Source organism: Anomaloglossus baeobatrachus, chromosome 12 (assembly GCF_048569485.1).
Source record: "Anomaloglossus baeobatrachus isolate aAnoBae1 chromosome 12, aAnoBae1.hap1, whole genome shotgun sequence".
Classification (NCBI taxonomy): Eukaryota; Metazoa; Chordata; class Amphibia; order Anura; family Aromobatidae; genus Anomaloglossus; species Anomaloglossus baeobatrachus.
Window position 1 is genome coordinate 127,405,408 of NC_134364.1, and position 19,954 is coordinate 127,425,361.

The window sequence follows — 19,954 nt, forward strand, 5'->3', positions numbered from 1 at the left end:
TGCCAGATATAATTTACAGTTATTTTTGAAACTCAAAAATTTTGACCGATCACCAGAAAACAAGTAAAATATAGGAATGTTCGGTTCAGATACAGAAGGCTGAGTAACATAATCTGCTGTACCCAGAACCCTGGCCGCAAGCTGGTCCAAGCGAACAGCCAAATCCTATGCACTCACACCGAAGAAGCAATCATCAAACACCCTAATTACAAGAGGGAAGAAACAGCAGGGCAGGGCCCAAAAAAAAATAAAAATCTCAAAACACCCCCTTTCCCTGCTTTTGTGGAACAATAATTATGGCCAGTTCTAGCTGTTATGATCCGATGTTCAATGACTACAATGAGCACAATCCACCAGAGTCATAGGTAATAACGTACCGACCGCAAGCCCTGAACTTAACACCACACCAGAAGTAGCCGCGCAGCATACCTGACAATCCTAGATGCCTCAACCCCAGCCGGAGGACTACATAACCAACAATGCAGAAAGTGGAAAGAAACTATCTTGCCTCAGAGCAGATTTCCACAAAGAGAATAGGCAGCCTCCCACATGTACAGACTGTGAGCAGAGATGAAAAGACATACACAGTAAGAGCAAGATGGAGCAAAGAGAGGCCACACTATACTAAATACGAAAGACAGGATAGGGAACTCTTGGGGTCGATATGAAAAAACCCTATCAAACTTCCTACACAGAATGTGCAAAAAAGGAACAGTAACCTAACACTCGCACGTTCACAATCCGTAACAGACTCTGGTGAAAATGTAGGAAAAAAACTAGCAATTACCCTGCCGACTAAGGCTACGTGCGCACGTTGCGTAATTACATGCAGTTACGCTGCGCTTTGTAGCGCAGCGTAACTGCATGCGTCCTGCGTCCCCTGCATAATCTATGGAGATTGTGCAGGGGCCGTGCGCACGTGGCGTCTTAGAGCGCAGCGCTTCGGCTGCTGCCCGAAGCGCGCGTTCTAAGAAGTGACATGTCAATTCTTCCGTGCGCTTTGCCGGCAGCCCCTGCTCTGTCTATGGCAGGAGCTGCATGCAGAGCGCACGTTCTCTGCCGACACCATGCGCTTCAGAACGGAGCTTTTCAGCTGCGCTCTGAAGCGCACCTTTTAGGTGCAGTGCAGAGCGCACACGTGCGCACATAGCCTAACCCTCGCTAAAATAAATAGCAGAGACTGACTGGGAAGATAAATCTTCCTGATCTGAAGGCACAAACAAAACAGAACACAATACAAAAAACCTTCAGAGATAATTCACAGAAGCATAAGCAAGTAACACACGAAAAGTAAGAAGCAAAACCATGAACTTAGCTTAGCTTGGTAGCGGGGAAGACAGAGGGACAAGAGACAGATTCCTATAGTCTCTGGAATTTCAGACAACTGGCAAAGATAAACAGCCAGCACACACCTATATCCAAAATCAAGGTTTGAGCTGCAAACCAGGTGTGTAGAACTGGGGAACAGACTCTAACCACTAACCTCAGTGACCACAGGAGGGAGTCCAAGAGCAGAACTCCACCAGACAGTATTCACAACATCTAGCAATCCAACTCTTCCTCGAAGACATGGGTATATTTATTACAGACATGCCTACACTTCCAGATACTTGCTGTGCCTTTCCACAGCAGCTCTATATCATCAGAGTTCTAGCAATCCAACTATTACTTGCTGACATGGCTATATTTAGTACAGACTTTTGCGTATACTTTCTGTGCCTTTCTGCAGCTCAGTATCATCAGAGTTCTAGCACTCATTTCATCTTATGGAGAAAAATTGGGATCTAAGAACATTTAGATGTCCAAGGTATTATCCTGATTCACATTTTACCGAAATAGTCAAAACGTCCGGGCGCCAGTCGTTCTGGGAGATGAGAAGCGAAGAGGAAACCAGTCAGGAAGGCAAAAAAGAGATGATAAAGGTGGAGAGGGACGGCCTCGTTCCAGTTGCAATCATCGCCAAAACAGAACAGGAGCTGCGGGGCAGAGGACACAGACCCAAAGCATTATACTTAGGTAATGCGCCCCTGGTGGCAGGCCTCAGCACTGCGCTTCTGTAGACTCAATATCTTACCCGATAAAATAGAGGAATGTTGTCAAAAACGAAAGGGTGAACGAAGGCGGCCGAGCGGAAGAACTTGCTGAGCGCCGGGCGATCCACCTCCAGAAATCTGCAGAAACAGAGAGGAGCTATGAGGTGAAATGTGAGCGTGTCCGGAGACGATGGGGAGACGCGGCACACTCACCGAGAGTAGCAGGACAGGCCGGTGCAGATGAAGGTGTTAAAGGCAGCGATGGGGACGTAGTATCGGTGCAGGGGCCCATTCACCCAGCGATCCGGCATCACATACGCTCCATAGGTAAAGGCACAGCCTGTGGAAATCACACCAGGCAATAAGCGGGAGGTGGTACTGTGCACGGCACAGCATATAGAGATACCGCGCGGTATACAGGGTGTACGGTATATAGGGGGAACAGCACAGTATATAGGGAGACAGCACAGCATATAGGGGGTACTGCACAGTATATAGGGAGACGGCACAGCATATACGGGTATGCCACAGCATATAAAGGGGGTACTGCACAGTATATAGGGGGACTGTAGAGCATATAGGGGGTACTGCACAGTATATAGGGGGACGGTACAGCATATAGGGGGTATGGCATAGCATATAGGGGTACTGCACAGTATATAGGGGGACTGTAGAGCATATGGGGGTACTGCACAGTATATAGGGGGACGGTACAGCATATAGGGGGTACTGCACAGTATATGGGAAGACGGCACAGTATATTGGGAGACGGCACAGCATATAGGGGGTACTGCACAGTATATAGGGGGACGGTACAGCATATAGGGGGTATGGCACAGCATATAGGGGGTACTGCATAGTATATAGGAGGACAATACAGCATATAGGGGGTACTGCACAGTATATGGGGAGACGGCACAGTATATTGGGAGATGGCACAGCATATAGGGGGTACTGCATAGTGTATAGGGTAATGACACAATATATAGGGACACGGCACGGTACAGTTGTGCTCAAAAGTTTGCACACCCCAGCAGATTTTTTGCTTTCTTGGCCTTCTTTTCAGAAAATATTAATAACAACACACAATCTTTTTTCCACTCATGGTTAGTGGTTGGGTGAAGCCATTTATTGTGCTTGACTCTTTTTAGATCATAATCACAGCCAAAAACATGCAATTGACTCTGATCAAAAGTTATCATACCCCAGTTCTTAATACCGTGTATTGCCCCCTCTAACATCAATGACAGCTTGAAGTCTTTTGTGGTAGTTGTGGATAAGGCTCTTTATTTCTCAGATGATAAAGCCGCCCATTCTTCTTTGTCAGATGGTAAAGCCGCCCATTCTTCTTCGTCAGATGGTAAAGCCGCCCATTCTTCTTGGTCAGATGGTAAAGCCGCCCATACTTCTTGGTCAGATGGCAAAGCCGCCCATTCTTCTTGGCGCCTCCAGTTCCTGTAAATTCCTGGGTGGGCTTTCTTGTATGAACTGCGCTTTGTTTAAGTTCTCCCCAGAGTGGCTGAATGATATTGAGGTCAGGAGACTGAGATGGCCACTCCAGAACCTTCACTTTGTTATGCTAAAGCCAATGACAGGTCCACTTGGCCTTGTGTTTTCCATCGTTCTCATGTTGGAATGTCCAAGTACGTCCCTTGCACAGCTTCCGGGCCGATGAGTGCAAATTTGCCTCTAGTATTTGCTGATAACGTGCTGCATTCATCTTTCCTTCATCTATGACTAAGTTTTCTGTGCCTTTGTAGCTCACACATCATCAGTGATCCACCTCCGTGCTTTACAGTAGGAATGGTGTTCCTTTCATCATAGGTCTTGTTGACACCTCTCCAAATGTAACGTTTATGGTTGTGGCCAAAAAGTTCAATTTTAGTCTCATCACCCCAAATGACCTTGTTCCAGAAGTTTGGAGGCTCGTCTCTGGGCTGTTTGGAGGCTCGTCTCTGGGCTGTTTGGGGGCTCGTCTCTGGGCTGTTTGGGGGCTCGTCTCTGGGCTGTTTGGGGGCTCGTCTTTGGGCTGTTTGGAGGCTCGTCTCTGGGCTGTTTGGAGGCTCGTCTTTGGGCTGTTTGGGGGCTCGTCTCTGGGCTGTTTGGGGGCTCGTCTATGGGCTGTTTGGGGGCTCGTCTCTGGGTTGTTTGGGGGCTCGTCTCTGGGCTGTTTGGGCGCTCGTCTCTGGGCTGTTTGGGGGCTCGTCTCTGGGCTGTTTGGGGGCTCGTCTCTGGGCTGTTTGGGGGCTCGTCTCTGGGCTGTTTGGAGGCTCGTCTCTGTGCTGTTTGGAGGCTTGTCTCTGGGCTGTTTGGAGGCTTGTCTCTGGGCTGTTTGGGGGCTTGTCTCTGGGCTGTTTGGGGGCTCGTCTCTGGGCTGTTTGGAGGCTCGTCTCTGTGCTGTTTGGGGGCTCGTCTCTGGGCTGTTTGGAGGCTCGTCTCTGGGCTGTTTGGAGGCTCGTCTCTGGGCTGTTTGGAGGCTCGTCTCTGGGCTGTTTGGGGGCTCGTCTCAGGGCTGTTTGGGGGCTCGTCTTTGGGCTGTTTGGGGGCTCGTCTCTGGGCTGTTTGGAGGCTTGTCTCTGGGCTGTTTGGGGGCTCGTCTCTGGGTTGTTTGGGGGCTCGTCTCTGGGCTGTTTGGGCGCTCGTCTCTGGGCTGTTTGGGGGCTCGTCTCTGGGCTGTTTGGGGGCTCGTCTCTGGGCTGTTTGGAGGCTCGTCTCTGTGCTGTTTGGGGGCTTGTCTCTGGGCTGTTTGGAGGCTCGTCTCTGGGCTGTTTGGGGGCTCGTCTCTGGGCTGTTTGGAGGCTTGTCTCTGGGCTGTTTGGTGGCTTGTCTCTGGGCTGTTTGGGGGCTCGTCTCTGGGCTGTTTGGGGGCTCGTCTCTGGGCTGTTTGGGGGCTCATCTCTGGGCTGGTTGGTGGCTTGTCTCTGGGCTGTTTGGGGGCTCGTCTGTGGGTTGTTTGGGGGCTTGTCTCTGGGCTGTTTGGAGGCTTGTCTCTGGGCTGTTTGGGGGCTCGTCTCTGGGCTGTTTGGTGGCTTGTCTCTGGGCTGTTTGGGGGCTCGTCTGTGGGTTGTTTGGGGGCTTGTCTCTGGGCTGTTTGGGGGCTTGTCTCTGGGCTGTTTGGAGGCTCGTCTCTGGGCTGTTTGGGGGCTTGTCTCTGGGCTGTTTGGTGTATTGTAGATGAGATACTTTGTGGCATTTGCACATTAATTGCATTCTTCAGGCGACTCGACCATGCTGCCCATTTTTCTTCATGTGCCTCCTTATTGTGCATCATGAAGCATCTGCACCGCTGGTTTTCAGTGACTCCTGTATTGCAGCTGATGTTATTTGTGGGGTTTTCTTTGCATCCTGAACAATTTTCCTGGCAATTGTGGCCAAACGTTTTGTTGGTCTACCTGATCGTCGTTTGGTTTTTACAGAGTTGAACACTGCTGACCGGCATTATCAATTCCTAGGATAACTTTTTGTATCCCTTTCCTGTTTTATACAGTTCAACTATCTTTTCCCGTAGATCCGTTGACAATTCTTTTGCTTTCCCCATGACTCACAATCCAGATTCATCAGTGGCTGAATGAAAGGTGCAAGAGTCTGTCTGGACCCCAGAAAGTCACTCAGCTTTTCTGCACACACTGATTACAAGCAGACAGGTCACAGGTGAGGATGTCACCTTTATTAGCCATTCACACCCACTGGTGTCACCTTCTGTGCATGTTATGAGCCACAATCACCAGGGTGTGTGAACATTTGGATGTTTTTGGTTGTCATTATGATTTAAAAAGAGAAAACGCAATAAATGGCTTCACCCGACACTGACCATGAGTGGGGAAAAATTGTGTTATCAGTCATTTTCTCTGAAAAAAGGCCAAGAAAGCAACAAATCTGCCGGGGTGTGTAAACTTTTGTGCACGATTGTATATAGGGATACTGCACGGTATATAGGGGTATGGCACAGCAAATTATATAAGGGGGTACTGTACAGTATATAGAAGCCACAGCAAGGTATACAGAAGGCACGGTATACAGAAGGCACGGTATACAGAAGGCATGGTATATAGAAGGCACGGTATACAGAGGGCATGGTATACAGAGGGCATGGTATACAGAAGGCACGGTATACAGAAGGCACGGTATACAGAGGGCATGGTATATAGAAGGCACGGTATACAGAGGGCATGGTATACAGAGGGCACGGTATACAGAAGGCACGGTATACAGAGGGCAAGGAATACAGAGGGCACGGTATACAGAGGGCACGGTATACAGAAGGCACGGTATACAGAAGGCACGGTATACAGAAGGCACGGTATACAGAAGGCATGGTATATAGAAGGCACGGTATATAGAAGGCACGGTATACAGAGGGCACGGTATACAGAAGGCACGGTATACAGAAGGCACGGTATACAGAGGGCATGGTATACAGAAGGCATGGTATACAGAGGGCAAGGAATACAGAGGGCACGGTATACAGAGGGCACGGTATACAGAGGGCACGGTATACAGAGGGCACGGTATACAGAGGGCAAGGCACTGGACACAGCATACCCAGGCTGTAGAGGCTCAAGGCTCCGTAGTCCAGGAAGTAGCAGATGTGCCGGGCCTGGGCAGACATGCTGCTGAACGTGTGCGCAAAACTGGAGGTGAAGGGGTAGAGGCAGACCAGCATCATGTACACCAGGAGCGGCCAATTGTACGGCTCCCCCCGAAAATCCAGCGAAGAAGAAAGAAGCAGGAACCTCCAGAGGAAATACCTACAGGAGAGACAAAACCATGAGAGGACGGTACCACCCCGGATGAGATACACGGCTCAGCAAATGGTACCACCCCGGATGAGATACACGGCTCAGCAAATGGTACCACCCCGGATGAGATACACGGCTCAGCAAATGGTACCACCCCGGATGAGATACACGGCTCAGCAAATGGTACCACCCCGGATGACATACACGGCTCAGCAAATGGTACCACCCCGGATGAGATACACGGCTCAGCAAATGGTGCCACCCCGGATGAGATACACGGCTCAGCAAATGGTACCACCCCGGATGAGATACACGGCTCAGCAAATGGTACCACCCCGGATGACATACACGGCTCAGCAAATGGTACCACCCCAGATGAGATACACGGCTCAGCAAATGGTGCCACCCCGGATGAGATACACGGCTCAGCAAATGGTGCCACCCCGGATGAGCTACATGGCTCAGCAAATGGTACCACCCCAGATGAGATACACGGCTCAGCAAATGGTGCCACCCCGGATGAGATACATGGCTCAGCAAATGGTACCACCCCAGATGAGATACACGGCTCAGCAAATGGTACCACCCCGGATGAGATACACGGCTCAGCAAACGGTACCACCCCGGATGAGATACATGGCTCAGCAAATGGTGCCACCCCGAATGAGATACACGGCTCAGCAGACTGTACCACCCCGGATGAGATACACGGCTCAGCAGACTGTACCACCCCGGATGAGATACACGGCTCAGCAGACTGTACCACCCCGGATGAGAAAAATGGCTCAGCAGACTGTACCACCCCGGATGAGATACACGGCTCAGCAGACTGTACCACCCCGGATGAGATACACGGCTCAGCAGACTGTACCACCCCAGATGAGATACACGGCTCAGCAGACTGTACCACCCCAGATGAGATACACGGCTCAGCAGACTGTACCACCCCGGATGAGAAAAATGGCTCAGCAGACTGTACCACCCCGGATGAGATACACGGCTCAGCAGACTGTACCACCCCGGATGAGATACACGGCTCAGCAGACTGTACCACCCCGGATGAGATACACGGCTCAGCAGACTGTATCACCCCGGATGAGATAAATGACTCAACAGACTGTACCACCCCGGATGAGATACAAGGCTCAGCAGACGGTACCACCCAGGATGAGATGCACGGCTCAGCAGACGGTACCACCCCGGATTAGATACACAGCTCAGCAGACGGTACCACCCCGGATGATATACATGGCTCAGCAGACGGTACCACCCCGGATGACATACACTGCTCAAAAGACAGTACCATCCCGGATTAGATACACAGCTCAGCAGACAGTACCACCCCAGATTAGATAGACTCACCAGGTTGGTAGGAAGTGGGTCCAGATATTAACGGTCTCGTTGGTCATCTGGAAGGAGCTCAGCAGACAGTCCAGAGCAGAACTTTTCGGGTGCCGGTAACCGGACATGATGCCGTCCTCCCAGAACACCTGATAGCAAAAGACATACTGTCACCTGCAGGGGTTTTCTAAGGTATAACGCAGCTCTCGATGTGACTGGAGTATTAGACATAACGCAGCTCTGGGTGTGACTGAAGTATAAGATATAACGCAGCTCCGGTTGTGACTGGAGTATTTGATAAACGCAGCTCTGGATGTGACTGGAGTATTAGATATAACGCAGCTCTGGATGTGACTGGAGTATTAGATATAACGCAGCTCAGGATGTGACTGGAGTATTAGATGAAACACAGCTCCGGATGTGACTGGAGTATTTGATATAACACAGCTCTGGGTGTGCTTGGAGTGTTATAGCGCAGCCATCACTCACCCGCGGCATCTGCTGGACGCGTAGCAGTTGCGGCAGTTTGATGCTCAGCATCCTGCCGTCTCTTCAGGGTCGAAGCAGATTCTGTAACCTGCGACCGCACATCCGCTCTACAGGAAGGATTCACAGACAAGGAAGTAAGGAGCAAGAAAATACAGACAGCCCCCCAACCGGTCACACATAGCCCCCCGTGACAAGACACACAAAGCACACCCAAGATCAGATACAATATAACTCCCATAATACTGCCCCCTGTCTACAAGAATATAACTACTATAATACTGCCCCTATGTACAAGAATATAACTGCTATAATACTACCCCCTATGTATAAGAATATATCTACTATAATACTGCCCCCTATGTACAAGAATATAACTACTATAATACTGCCCCTATGTACAAGAATATAACTGCTATAATACTGCCCCCTATGTACAAGAATATAATTACTATAATACTGCCCCCCTATATACAAGAATATAACTACTATAATACTGCCCCTATGTACAGGAATATAACTACTATAATACTGCTCCTATGTACAAGAATATAACTACTATAATACTGCCCCCTATGTACAAGAATATAACTGCTATAATACTGCCCCCTATGTACAAGAATATAACTGCTATAATACTGCCCCCTATGTACAAGAATATAACTACTATAATACTGCCCCTATGTACAAGAATATAACTACTATAATACTGCCCCTATGTACAAGAATATAACTACTATAATACTGCCCCCTATGTACAAGAATATAACTACTATAATACTGCCCCCTATGTACAAGAATATAACTACTATAATACTGCCCCCTATGTACAAGAATATAACTACTATAATACTGTCCCTATGTACAAGAATATAACTACTATAATACTGCCCCTATGTACAAGAATATAACTACTATAATACTGTCCCTATGTACAAGAATATAACTACTATAATACTACTCCCTATGTACAAGAATATAACTACTAGAATACTGCCCCTATGTACAAGAATATAACTGCTATAATACTGCCCCCTATGTACAAGAATATAACTACTATAATACTGCCCCCTATATACAAGAATATAACTACTATAATACTGCCCCTATGTACAGGAATATAACTACTATAATACTGCTCCTATGTACAAGAATATAACTACTATAATACTGCCCCCTATGTACAAGAATATAACTGCTATAATACTGCCCCCTATGTACAAGAATATAACTGCTATAATACTGCCCCCTATGTACAAGAATATAACTACTATAATACTGCCCCCTATGTACAAGAATATAACTACTATAATACTGCCCCTATGTACAAGAATATAACTACTATAATACTGTCCCTATGTACAAGAATATAACTACTATAATACTGCCTCCTATGTACAAGAATATAACTACTATAATACTGCCCCCTATGTACAAGAATATAACTACTATAATACTGCCCCCTATGTACAAGAATATAACTACTATAATACTGCCCCCTATGTACAAGAATATAACTGCTATAATACTGCCCCCTATGTACAAGAATATAACTGCTATAATACTGCCCCCTATGTACAAGAATATAACTACTATAATACTGCCCCCTATGTACAAGAATATAACTACTATAATACTGCCCCTATGTACAAGAATATAACTACTATAATACTGTCCCTATGTACAAGAATATAACTACTATAATACTGCCTCCTATGTACAAGAATATAACTACTATAATACTGCCCCCTATGTACAAGAATATAACTACTATAATACTGCCCCTATGTACAAGAATATAACTACTATAATACTGCCTCCTATGTACAAGAATATAACTACTATAATACTGCCCCCTATGTACAAGAATATAACTACTATAATACTGCCCCCTATGTACAAGAATATAACTACTATAATACTGCCCCCTATGTACAAGAATATAACTACTATAATACTGCCCCTATGTACAAGAATATAACTACTATAATACTGCCCCTATGTACAAGAATATAACTACTATAATACTGTCCCTATGTACAAGAATATAACTACTATAATACTACTCCCTATGTACAAGAATATAACTACTATAATACTGCCCCTATGTACAAGAATATAACTACTATAATACTGCCCCCTATGTACAAGAATATAACTACTATAATACTGCCCCCTATGTACAAGAATATAACTACTATAATACTGCCCCCTATGTACAAGAATATAACTACTATAATACTGTCCCTATGTACAAGAATATAACTACTATAATACTGCCCCTATGTACAAGAATATAACTACTATAATACTGTCCCTATGTACAAGAATATAACTACTATAATACTACTCCCTATGTTCAAGAATATAACTACTATAATACTGCCCCTATGTACAAGAATATAACTACTATAATACTGCCCCCTATGTACAAGAATATAACTACTATAATACTGCCCCCTATATACAAGAATATAACTACTATAATACTGCCCCTATGTACAGGAATATAACTACTATAATACTGCTCCTATGTACAAGAATATAACTACTATAATACTGCCCCCTATGTACAAGAATATAACTGCTATAATACTGCCCCCTATGTACAAGAATATAACTGCTATAATACTGCCCCCTATGTACAAGAATATAACTACTATAATACTGCCCCTATGTACAAGAATATAACTACTATAATATTGCCCCTATGTACAAGAATATAACTACTATAATACTGCCCCCTATGTACAAGAATATAACTACTATAATACTGCCCCCTATGTACAAGAATATAACTACTATAATACTGCCCCCTATGTACAAGAATATAACTACTATAATACTGTCCCTATGTACAAGAATATAACTACTATAATACTGACCCTATGTACAAGAATATAACTACTATAATACTGTCCCTATGTACAAGAATATAACTACTATAATACTACTCCCTATGTACAAGAATATAACTACTAGAATACTGCCCCTATGTACAAGAATATAACTGCTATAATACTGCCCCCTATGTACAAGAATATAACTACTATAATACTGCCCCCTATATACAAGAATATAACTACTATAATACTGCCCCTATGTACAGGAATATAACTACTATAATACTGCTCCTATGTACAAGAATATAACTACTATAATACTGCCCCCTATGTACAAGAATATAACTGCTATAATACTGCCCCCTATGTACAAGAATATAACTGCTATAATACTGCCCCCTATGTACAAGAATATAACTACTATAATACTGCCCCCTATGTACAAGAATATAACTACTATAATACTGCCCCTATGTACAAGAATATAACTACTATAATACTGTCCCTATGTACAAGAATATAACTACTATAATACTACTCCCTATGTACAAGAATATAACTACTATAATACTGCCCCTATGTACAAGAATATAACTGCTATAATACTGCCCCCTATGTACAAGAATATAACTACTATAATACTGCCCCCTATGTACAAGAATATAACTACTATAATACTGCCGCTATATACAAGAATATAACTACTATAATACTGCCCCCTATGTACAAGAAAATAACTACTATGATACTGCCCCTATGTACAAGAATATATCTACTATAATACTGCCCCTATGTACAAGAATAGAACTACTATAATACTGCCCCCTATATACAAGAATATAACTACTATAATACTGCCCTCTATGTACAAGAATATAACTACTATAATACTGCCCCCTATGTACAAGAATATAACTACTATAATACTGCCCCTATATACAAGAATATAACTACTATACTACTGCCCCCTATGTACAAGAATATAACTACTATAATACTGCCCCTATGTACAAGAATATATCTACTATAATACTGCCCCTATGTACAAGAATATAACTACTATAATACTGTCCCTATGTACAAGAATATAACTACTATAATACTGCCCCTATATACAAGAATATATCTACTATAATACTGCCCCTATGTACAAGAATATAACTACTATAATACTGCCCCTATTTACAAGAATATAACTACTATAATACTGCTCCCTATGTACAAGAATATAACTACTATAGTACTGCCCCTATATACAAGAATATAACTACTATAATACTGCCCCCTATGTACAAGAATATAACTACTATAATACTGCTCCTATGTACAAGAATATAACTGCTATAATACTGCCCCTATGTACAAGAATATAACTACTATACTACTGCCCCCTATGTACAAGAATATAACTACTATAATACTGCCCCTATGTACAAGAATATAACTACTATAATACTGCTCCCTATGTACAAGAATATAACTACTATAGTACTGCCCCTATATACAAGAATATAACTACTATAATACTGCCCCTATGTACAAGAATATAACTACTATAATACTGCTCCTATGTACAAGAATATAACTGCTATAATACTGCCCCTATGTACAAGAATATAACTACTATAATACTGCCCCTATATACAAGAATATAACTACTGTAATACTGCCCCTATGTACAAGAATATAACTACTATAATACTGCCCCATATGTACAAGAATATAACCACTATAATACTGCCCCATATGTACAAGAATATAACTACTATAATACTGCCCCCTATGTACAAGAATATAACTGCTATAATACTGCCCCGTATGTACAAGAATATAACTGCTATAATACTGCCCCCTATGTACAAGAATATAACTACTATAATACTGCCCCTATGTACAAGAATATAACTACTATAATACTGTCCCTATGTACAAGAATATAACTACTATAATACTACTCCCTATGTATGTACAAGAATATAACTACTATAATACTGCCCCTATGTACAAGAATATAACTACTATAATACTGCCGCTATATACAAGAATATAACTACTATAATACTGCCCCCTATGTACAAGAAAATAACTACTATGATACTGCCCCTATGTACAAGAATATATCTACTATAATACTGCCCCTATGTACAAGAATAGAACTACTATAATACTGCCCCCTATGTACAAGAATATAACTACTATAATACTGTCCCCTATGTACAAGAATATAACTACTATAATACTGCCCTCTATGTACAAGAATATAACTACTATAATACTGCCCCCTATGTACAAGAATATAACTACTATAATACTGCCCCTATATACAAGAATATAACTACTATACTACTGCCCCCTATGTACAAGAATATAACTACTATAGTACTGCCCCTATATACAAGAATATAACTACTATAATACTGCCCCTATGTACAAGAATATAACTACTATAATACTGCCCCTATATACAAGAATATAACTACTGTAATACTGCCCCTATGTACAAGAATATAACTACTATAATACTGCCCCATATGTACAAGAATATAACTACTATAATACTGCCCCATATGTACAAGAATAGAACTACTATAATACTGCCCCCTATGTACAAGAATGTAACTACTATAATACTGCGCCTATGTACAAGAATATAACTACTATAATACTGCCCCATATGTACAAGAATATAACTACTATAATACTGCCCCATATGTACAAGAATATAACTACTATAAAACTGCCCCATATGTACAAGAATATAACTACTATAATACTGCCCCTATGTACAAGAATATAACTACTATAATACTGCCCCATATGTACAAGAATATAACTACTATAATACTACCCCATATGTACAAGAATGTAACTACTATAATACTGTCCCTATGTACAAGAATATAACTACTATAATACTGCCCCTATGTACAAGAATATAACTACTATAATACTGCCCCATATGTACAAGAATATAACTACTATAATACTGCTCCCTATGTACAAGAATATAACTACTATAGTACTGCCCCTATATACAAGAATATAACTACTATAATACTGCCCCCTATGTACAAGAATATAACTACTATAATACTGCTCCTATGTACAAGAATATAACTGCTATAATACTGCCCCTATGTACAAGAATATAACTACTATACTACTGCCCCCTATGTACAAGAATATAACTACTATAATACTGCCCCTATGTACAAGAATATAACTACTATAATACTGCCCCATATGTACAAGAATATAACTACTATAATACTGCTCCCTATGTACAAGAATATAACTACTATAGTACTGCCCCTATATACAAGAATATAACTACTATAATACTGCCCCCTATGTACAAGAATATAACTACTATAATACTGCCCCTATGTACAAGAATAGAACTACTATAATACTGCCCCCTATGTACAAGAATATAACTACTATAATACTGTCCCCTATGTACAAGAATATAACTACTATAATACTGCCCTCTATGTACAAGAATATAACTACTATAATACTGCCCCCTATGTACAAGAATATAACTACTATAATACTGCCCCTATATACAAGAATATAACTACTATACTACTGCCCCCTATGTACAAGAATATAACTACTATAGTACTGCCCCTATATACAAGAATATAACTACTATAATACTGCCCCTATGTACAAGAATATAACTACTATAATACTGCCCCTATATACAAGAATATAACTACTGTAATACTGCCCCTATGTACAAGAATATAACTACTATAATACTGCCCCATATGTACAAGAATATAACTACTATAATACTGCCCCATATGTACAAGAATAGAACTACTATAATACTGCCCCCTATGTACAAGAATGTAACTACTATAATACTGCGCCTATGTACAAGAATATAACTACTATAATACTGCCCCATATGTACAAGAATATAACTACTATAATACTGCCCCATATGTACAAGAATATAACTACTATAAAACTGCCCCATATGTACAAGAATATAACTACTATAATACTGCCCCTATGTACAAGAATATAACTACTATAATACTGCCCCATATGTACAAGAATATAACTACTATAATACTACCCCATATGTACAAGAATGTAACTACTATAATACTGTCCCTATGTACAAGAATATAACTACTATAATACTGCCCCTATGTACAAGAATATAACTACTATAATACTGCCCCATATGTACAAGAATATAACTACTATAATACTGCTCCCTATGTACAAGAATATAACTACTATAGTACTGCCCCTATATACAAGAATATAACTACTATAATACTGCCCCCTATGTACAAGAATATAACTACTATAATACTGCTCCTATGTACAAGAATATAACTGCTATAATACTGCCCCTATGTACAAGAATATAACTACTATACTACTGCCCCCTATGTACAAGAATATAACTACTATAATACTGCCCCTATGTACAAGAATATAACTACTATAATACTGCCCCATATGTACAAGAATATAACTACTATAATACTGCTCCCTATGTACAAGAATATAACTACTATAGTACTGCCCCTATATACAAGAATATAACTACTATAATACTGCCCCCTATGTACAAGAATATAACTACTATAATACTGCTCCTATGTACAAGAATATAACTGCTATAATACTGCCCCTATGTACAAGAATATAACTACTATACTACTGCCCCCTATGTACAAGAATATAACTACTATAATACTGCCCCTATGTACAAGAATATAACTACTATAATACTGCTCCCTATGTACAAGAATATAACTACTATAGTACTGCCCCTATATACAAGAATATAACTACTATAATACTGCCCCTATGTACAAGAATATAACTACTATAATACTGCTCCTATGTACAAGAATATAACTGCTATAATACTGCCCCTATGTACAAGAATATAACTACTATAATACTGCCCCTATATACAAGAATATAACTACTGTAATACTGCCCCTATGTACAAGAATATAACTACTATAATACTGCCCCATATGTACAAGAATATAACCACTATAATACTGCCCCTAAGTACAAGAATATAACTACTATAATACTGCCCCCTATGTACAAGAATATAACTACTATAATACTGCCCCCTATGTACAAGAATATAACTACTATAATACTGCCCCTAAGTACAAGAATATAACTACTATAATACTGCCCCCTATGTACAAGAATATAACTACTATAATACTGCCCCCTATGTACAAGAATATAACTGCTATAATACTGCCCCGTATGTACAAGAATATAACTGCTATAATACTGCCACCTATGTACAAGAATATAACTACTATAATACTGCCCCCTATGTACAAGAATATAACTACTATAATACTGCCCCTATGTACAAGAATATAACTACTATAATACTGTCCCTATGTACAAGAATATAACTACTATAATACTACTCCCTATGTATGTACAAGAATATAACTACTATAATACTGCCCCTATGTACAAGAATATAACTACTATAATACTGCCGCTATATACAAGAATATAACTACTATAATACTGCCCCCTATGTACAAGAAAATAACTACTATAATACTGCCCCTATGTACAAGAATATATCTACTATAATACTGCCCCTATGTACAAGAATAGAACTACTATAATACTGCCCCCTATGTACAAGAATATAACTACTATAATACTGTCCCCTATGTACAAGAATATAACTACTATAATACTGCCCTCTATGTACAAGAATATAACTACTATAATACTGCCCCCTATGTACAAGAATATAACTACTATAATACTGCCCCTATATACAAGAATATAACTACTATACTACTGCCCCCTATGTACAAGAATATAACTACTATAATACTGCCCCTATGTACAAGAATATATCTACTATAATACTGCCCCTATGTACAAGAATATAACTACTATAATACTGTCCCTATGTACAAGAATATAACTACTATAATACTACTCCCTATGTACAAGAATATAACTACTATAATACTGCCCCTATGTACAAGAATATAACTACTATAATACTGCTCCCTATGTACAAGAATATAACTACTATAGTACTGCCCCTATATACAAGAATATAACTACTATAATACTGCCCCTATGTACAAGAATATAACTACTATAATACTGCCCCTATATACAAGAATATAACTACTGTAATACTGCCCCTATGTACAAGAATATAACTACTATAATACTGCCCCATATGTACAAGAATATAACTACTATAATGCTGCCCCATATGTACAAGAATATAACTACTATAATACTGCCCCTATGTACAAGAATATAACTACTATAATACTGCTCCTATGTACAAGAATATAACTACTATAATACTGCCTCCTATGTACAAGAATATAACTACTATAATACTGCCCCCTATGTACAAGAATGTAACTACTATAATACTGCCCCTATGTACAAGAATATAACTACTATAATACTGCCCCTATGTACAAGAATATAACTACTATAATACTGCCCCCTATGTACAAGAATATAACTACTATAATACTGCCCCATATGTACAAGAATATAACTACTATAATACTACTCCCTATGTACAAGAATATAACTACTATAATACTGCCCCTATGTACAAGAATATAACTACTATAATACTGCCGCTTTATACAAGAATATAACTACTATAATACTGCCCCCTATGTACAAGAAAATAACTACTATGATACTGCCCCTATGTACAAGAATATAACTACTATAATACTGCTCCTATGTACAAGAATATAACTACTATAATACTGCCCCATATGTACAAGAATATAACTACTATAATACTGCCCCATATGTACAAGAATATAACTACAATAATACTGCCCCTATGTACAAGAATATAACTACTATAATACTGCTCCTATGTACAAGAATATAACTACTATAATACTGCTCCTATGTACAAGAATATAACTACTATAATACTGCTCCTATGTACAAGAATATAACTACTATAATACTGTCCCTATGTACAAGAATATAACTACTAAAATACTGTTCCTATGTACAAGAATATAACTACTATAATACTGCTCCTATGTACAAGAATATAACTACTATAATACTGCTCCTATGTACAAGAATATATCTACTATAATACTGCCCCTATGTACAAGAATATAACTACTATAATACTGTTCCTATGTACAAGAATATATCTACAATAATACTGCCCCTATGTACAAGAATATAACTACTATAATACTGCCCCCTATGTACAAGAATATAACTACTATAATGCTGTCCTCTATGTACAAGAATATAACTACTATAATACTGCCCCCTATGTACAAGAATATAACTACTATAATACTGCCCCTATATACAAGAATATAACTACTATAATACTGCCCCCTATGTACAAGAATATATCTACTATAATACTGCCCCTATGTACAAGAATATAACTACTAAAATACTGCCCCTATGTACAAGAATATATCAACTATAATACTGCCCCTATGTACAAGAATATAACTACTATAATACTGCCCCCTATGTACAAGAATATAACTACTATAATGCTGTCCTCTATGTACAAGAATATAACTACTATAATACTGCCCCCTATGTACAAGAATATAACTACTATAATACTGCCCCTATATACAAGAATATAACTACTATACTACTGCCCCCTATGTACAAGAATATAACTACTATAATACTGCCCCTATGTACAAGAATATAACTACTATAATACTGCCCCTATGTACAAGAATATAACTACTATAATACTGTCCCTATGTACAAGAATATAACTACTATAATACTACTCCTATGTACAAGAATATAACTACTATAATACTGCCTCCTATGTACAAGAATATAACTACTATAATACTGCCCCTATGTACAAGAATATAACTACTATAATACTGCCCCCTATGTACAAGAAAATAACTACTATAATACTGCCCCTATGTACAAGAATATAACTACTATAATACTGCCCCCTATGTACAAGAAAATAACTACTATAATACTGCCCCGATATACAAGAATATAACTACTATAATACTGCCCCCTATGTACAAGAATATAACTACTATAATACTGCCTCCTATGTACAAGAAAAAAACTACTATAATACTGCCCCTATGTACAAGAATATAACTACTATAATACTGCCCCCTATGTACAAGAATATAACTACTATAATACTGCCCCATATGTACAAGAATATAACTACTATAATACTGCCCCATATGTACAAGAATATAACTACTATAATACTGCCCCATATGTACAAGAATATAACTACAATAATACTGCCCCTATGTACAAGAATATAACTACTATAATACTGCTCCTATGTACAAGAATATAACTACTATAATACTGCTCCTATGTACAAGAATATAACTACTATAATACTGCTCCTATGTACAAGAATATAACTACTATAATACTGCCCCTATGTACAAGAATATAACTACTATAATACTGCCTCCTATGTACAATAATATAA

General features: G+C 40.0%; 1 protein-coding gene across 1 annotated transcript in view; it reads right to left on the minus strand.

Moving 5' to 3' along the window:
- PAQR6 (progestin and adipoQ receptor family member 6) overlaps positions 1–19,954 on the minus strand; it is a 57,658-nt gene that overhangs the window by 24,983 nt on the left and 12,721 nt on the right. The window contains exons 2-7 of the mRNA XM_075330927.1: positions 8,603–8,709; positions 8,135–8,262; positions 6,576–6,781; positions 2,247–2,373; positions 2,075–2,171; positions 1,832–1,976 (exon numbers count right to left, since the gene is read on the minus strand). Of these exons, the coding sequence (XP_075187042.1) occupies positions 1,832–1,976; positions 2,075–2,171; positions 2,247–2,373; positions 6,576–6,781; positions 8,135–8,262; positions 8,603–8,653 (754 nt within the window). The 5' untranslated portion in view covers positions 8,654–8,709. The remainder of the gene's footprint in view (positions 1–1,831; positions 1,977–2,074; positions 2,172–2,246; positions 2,374–6,575; positions 6,782–8,134; positions 8,263–8,602; positions 8,710–19,954) is intronic.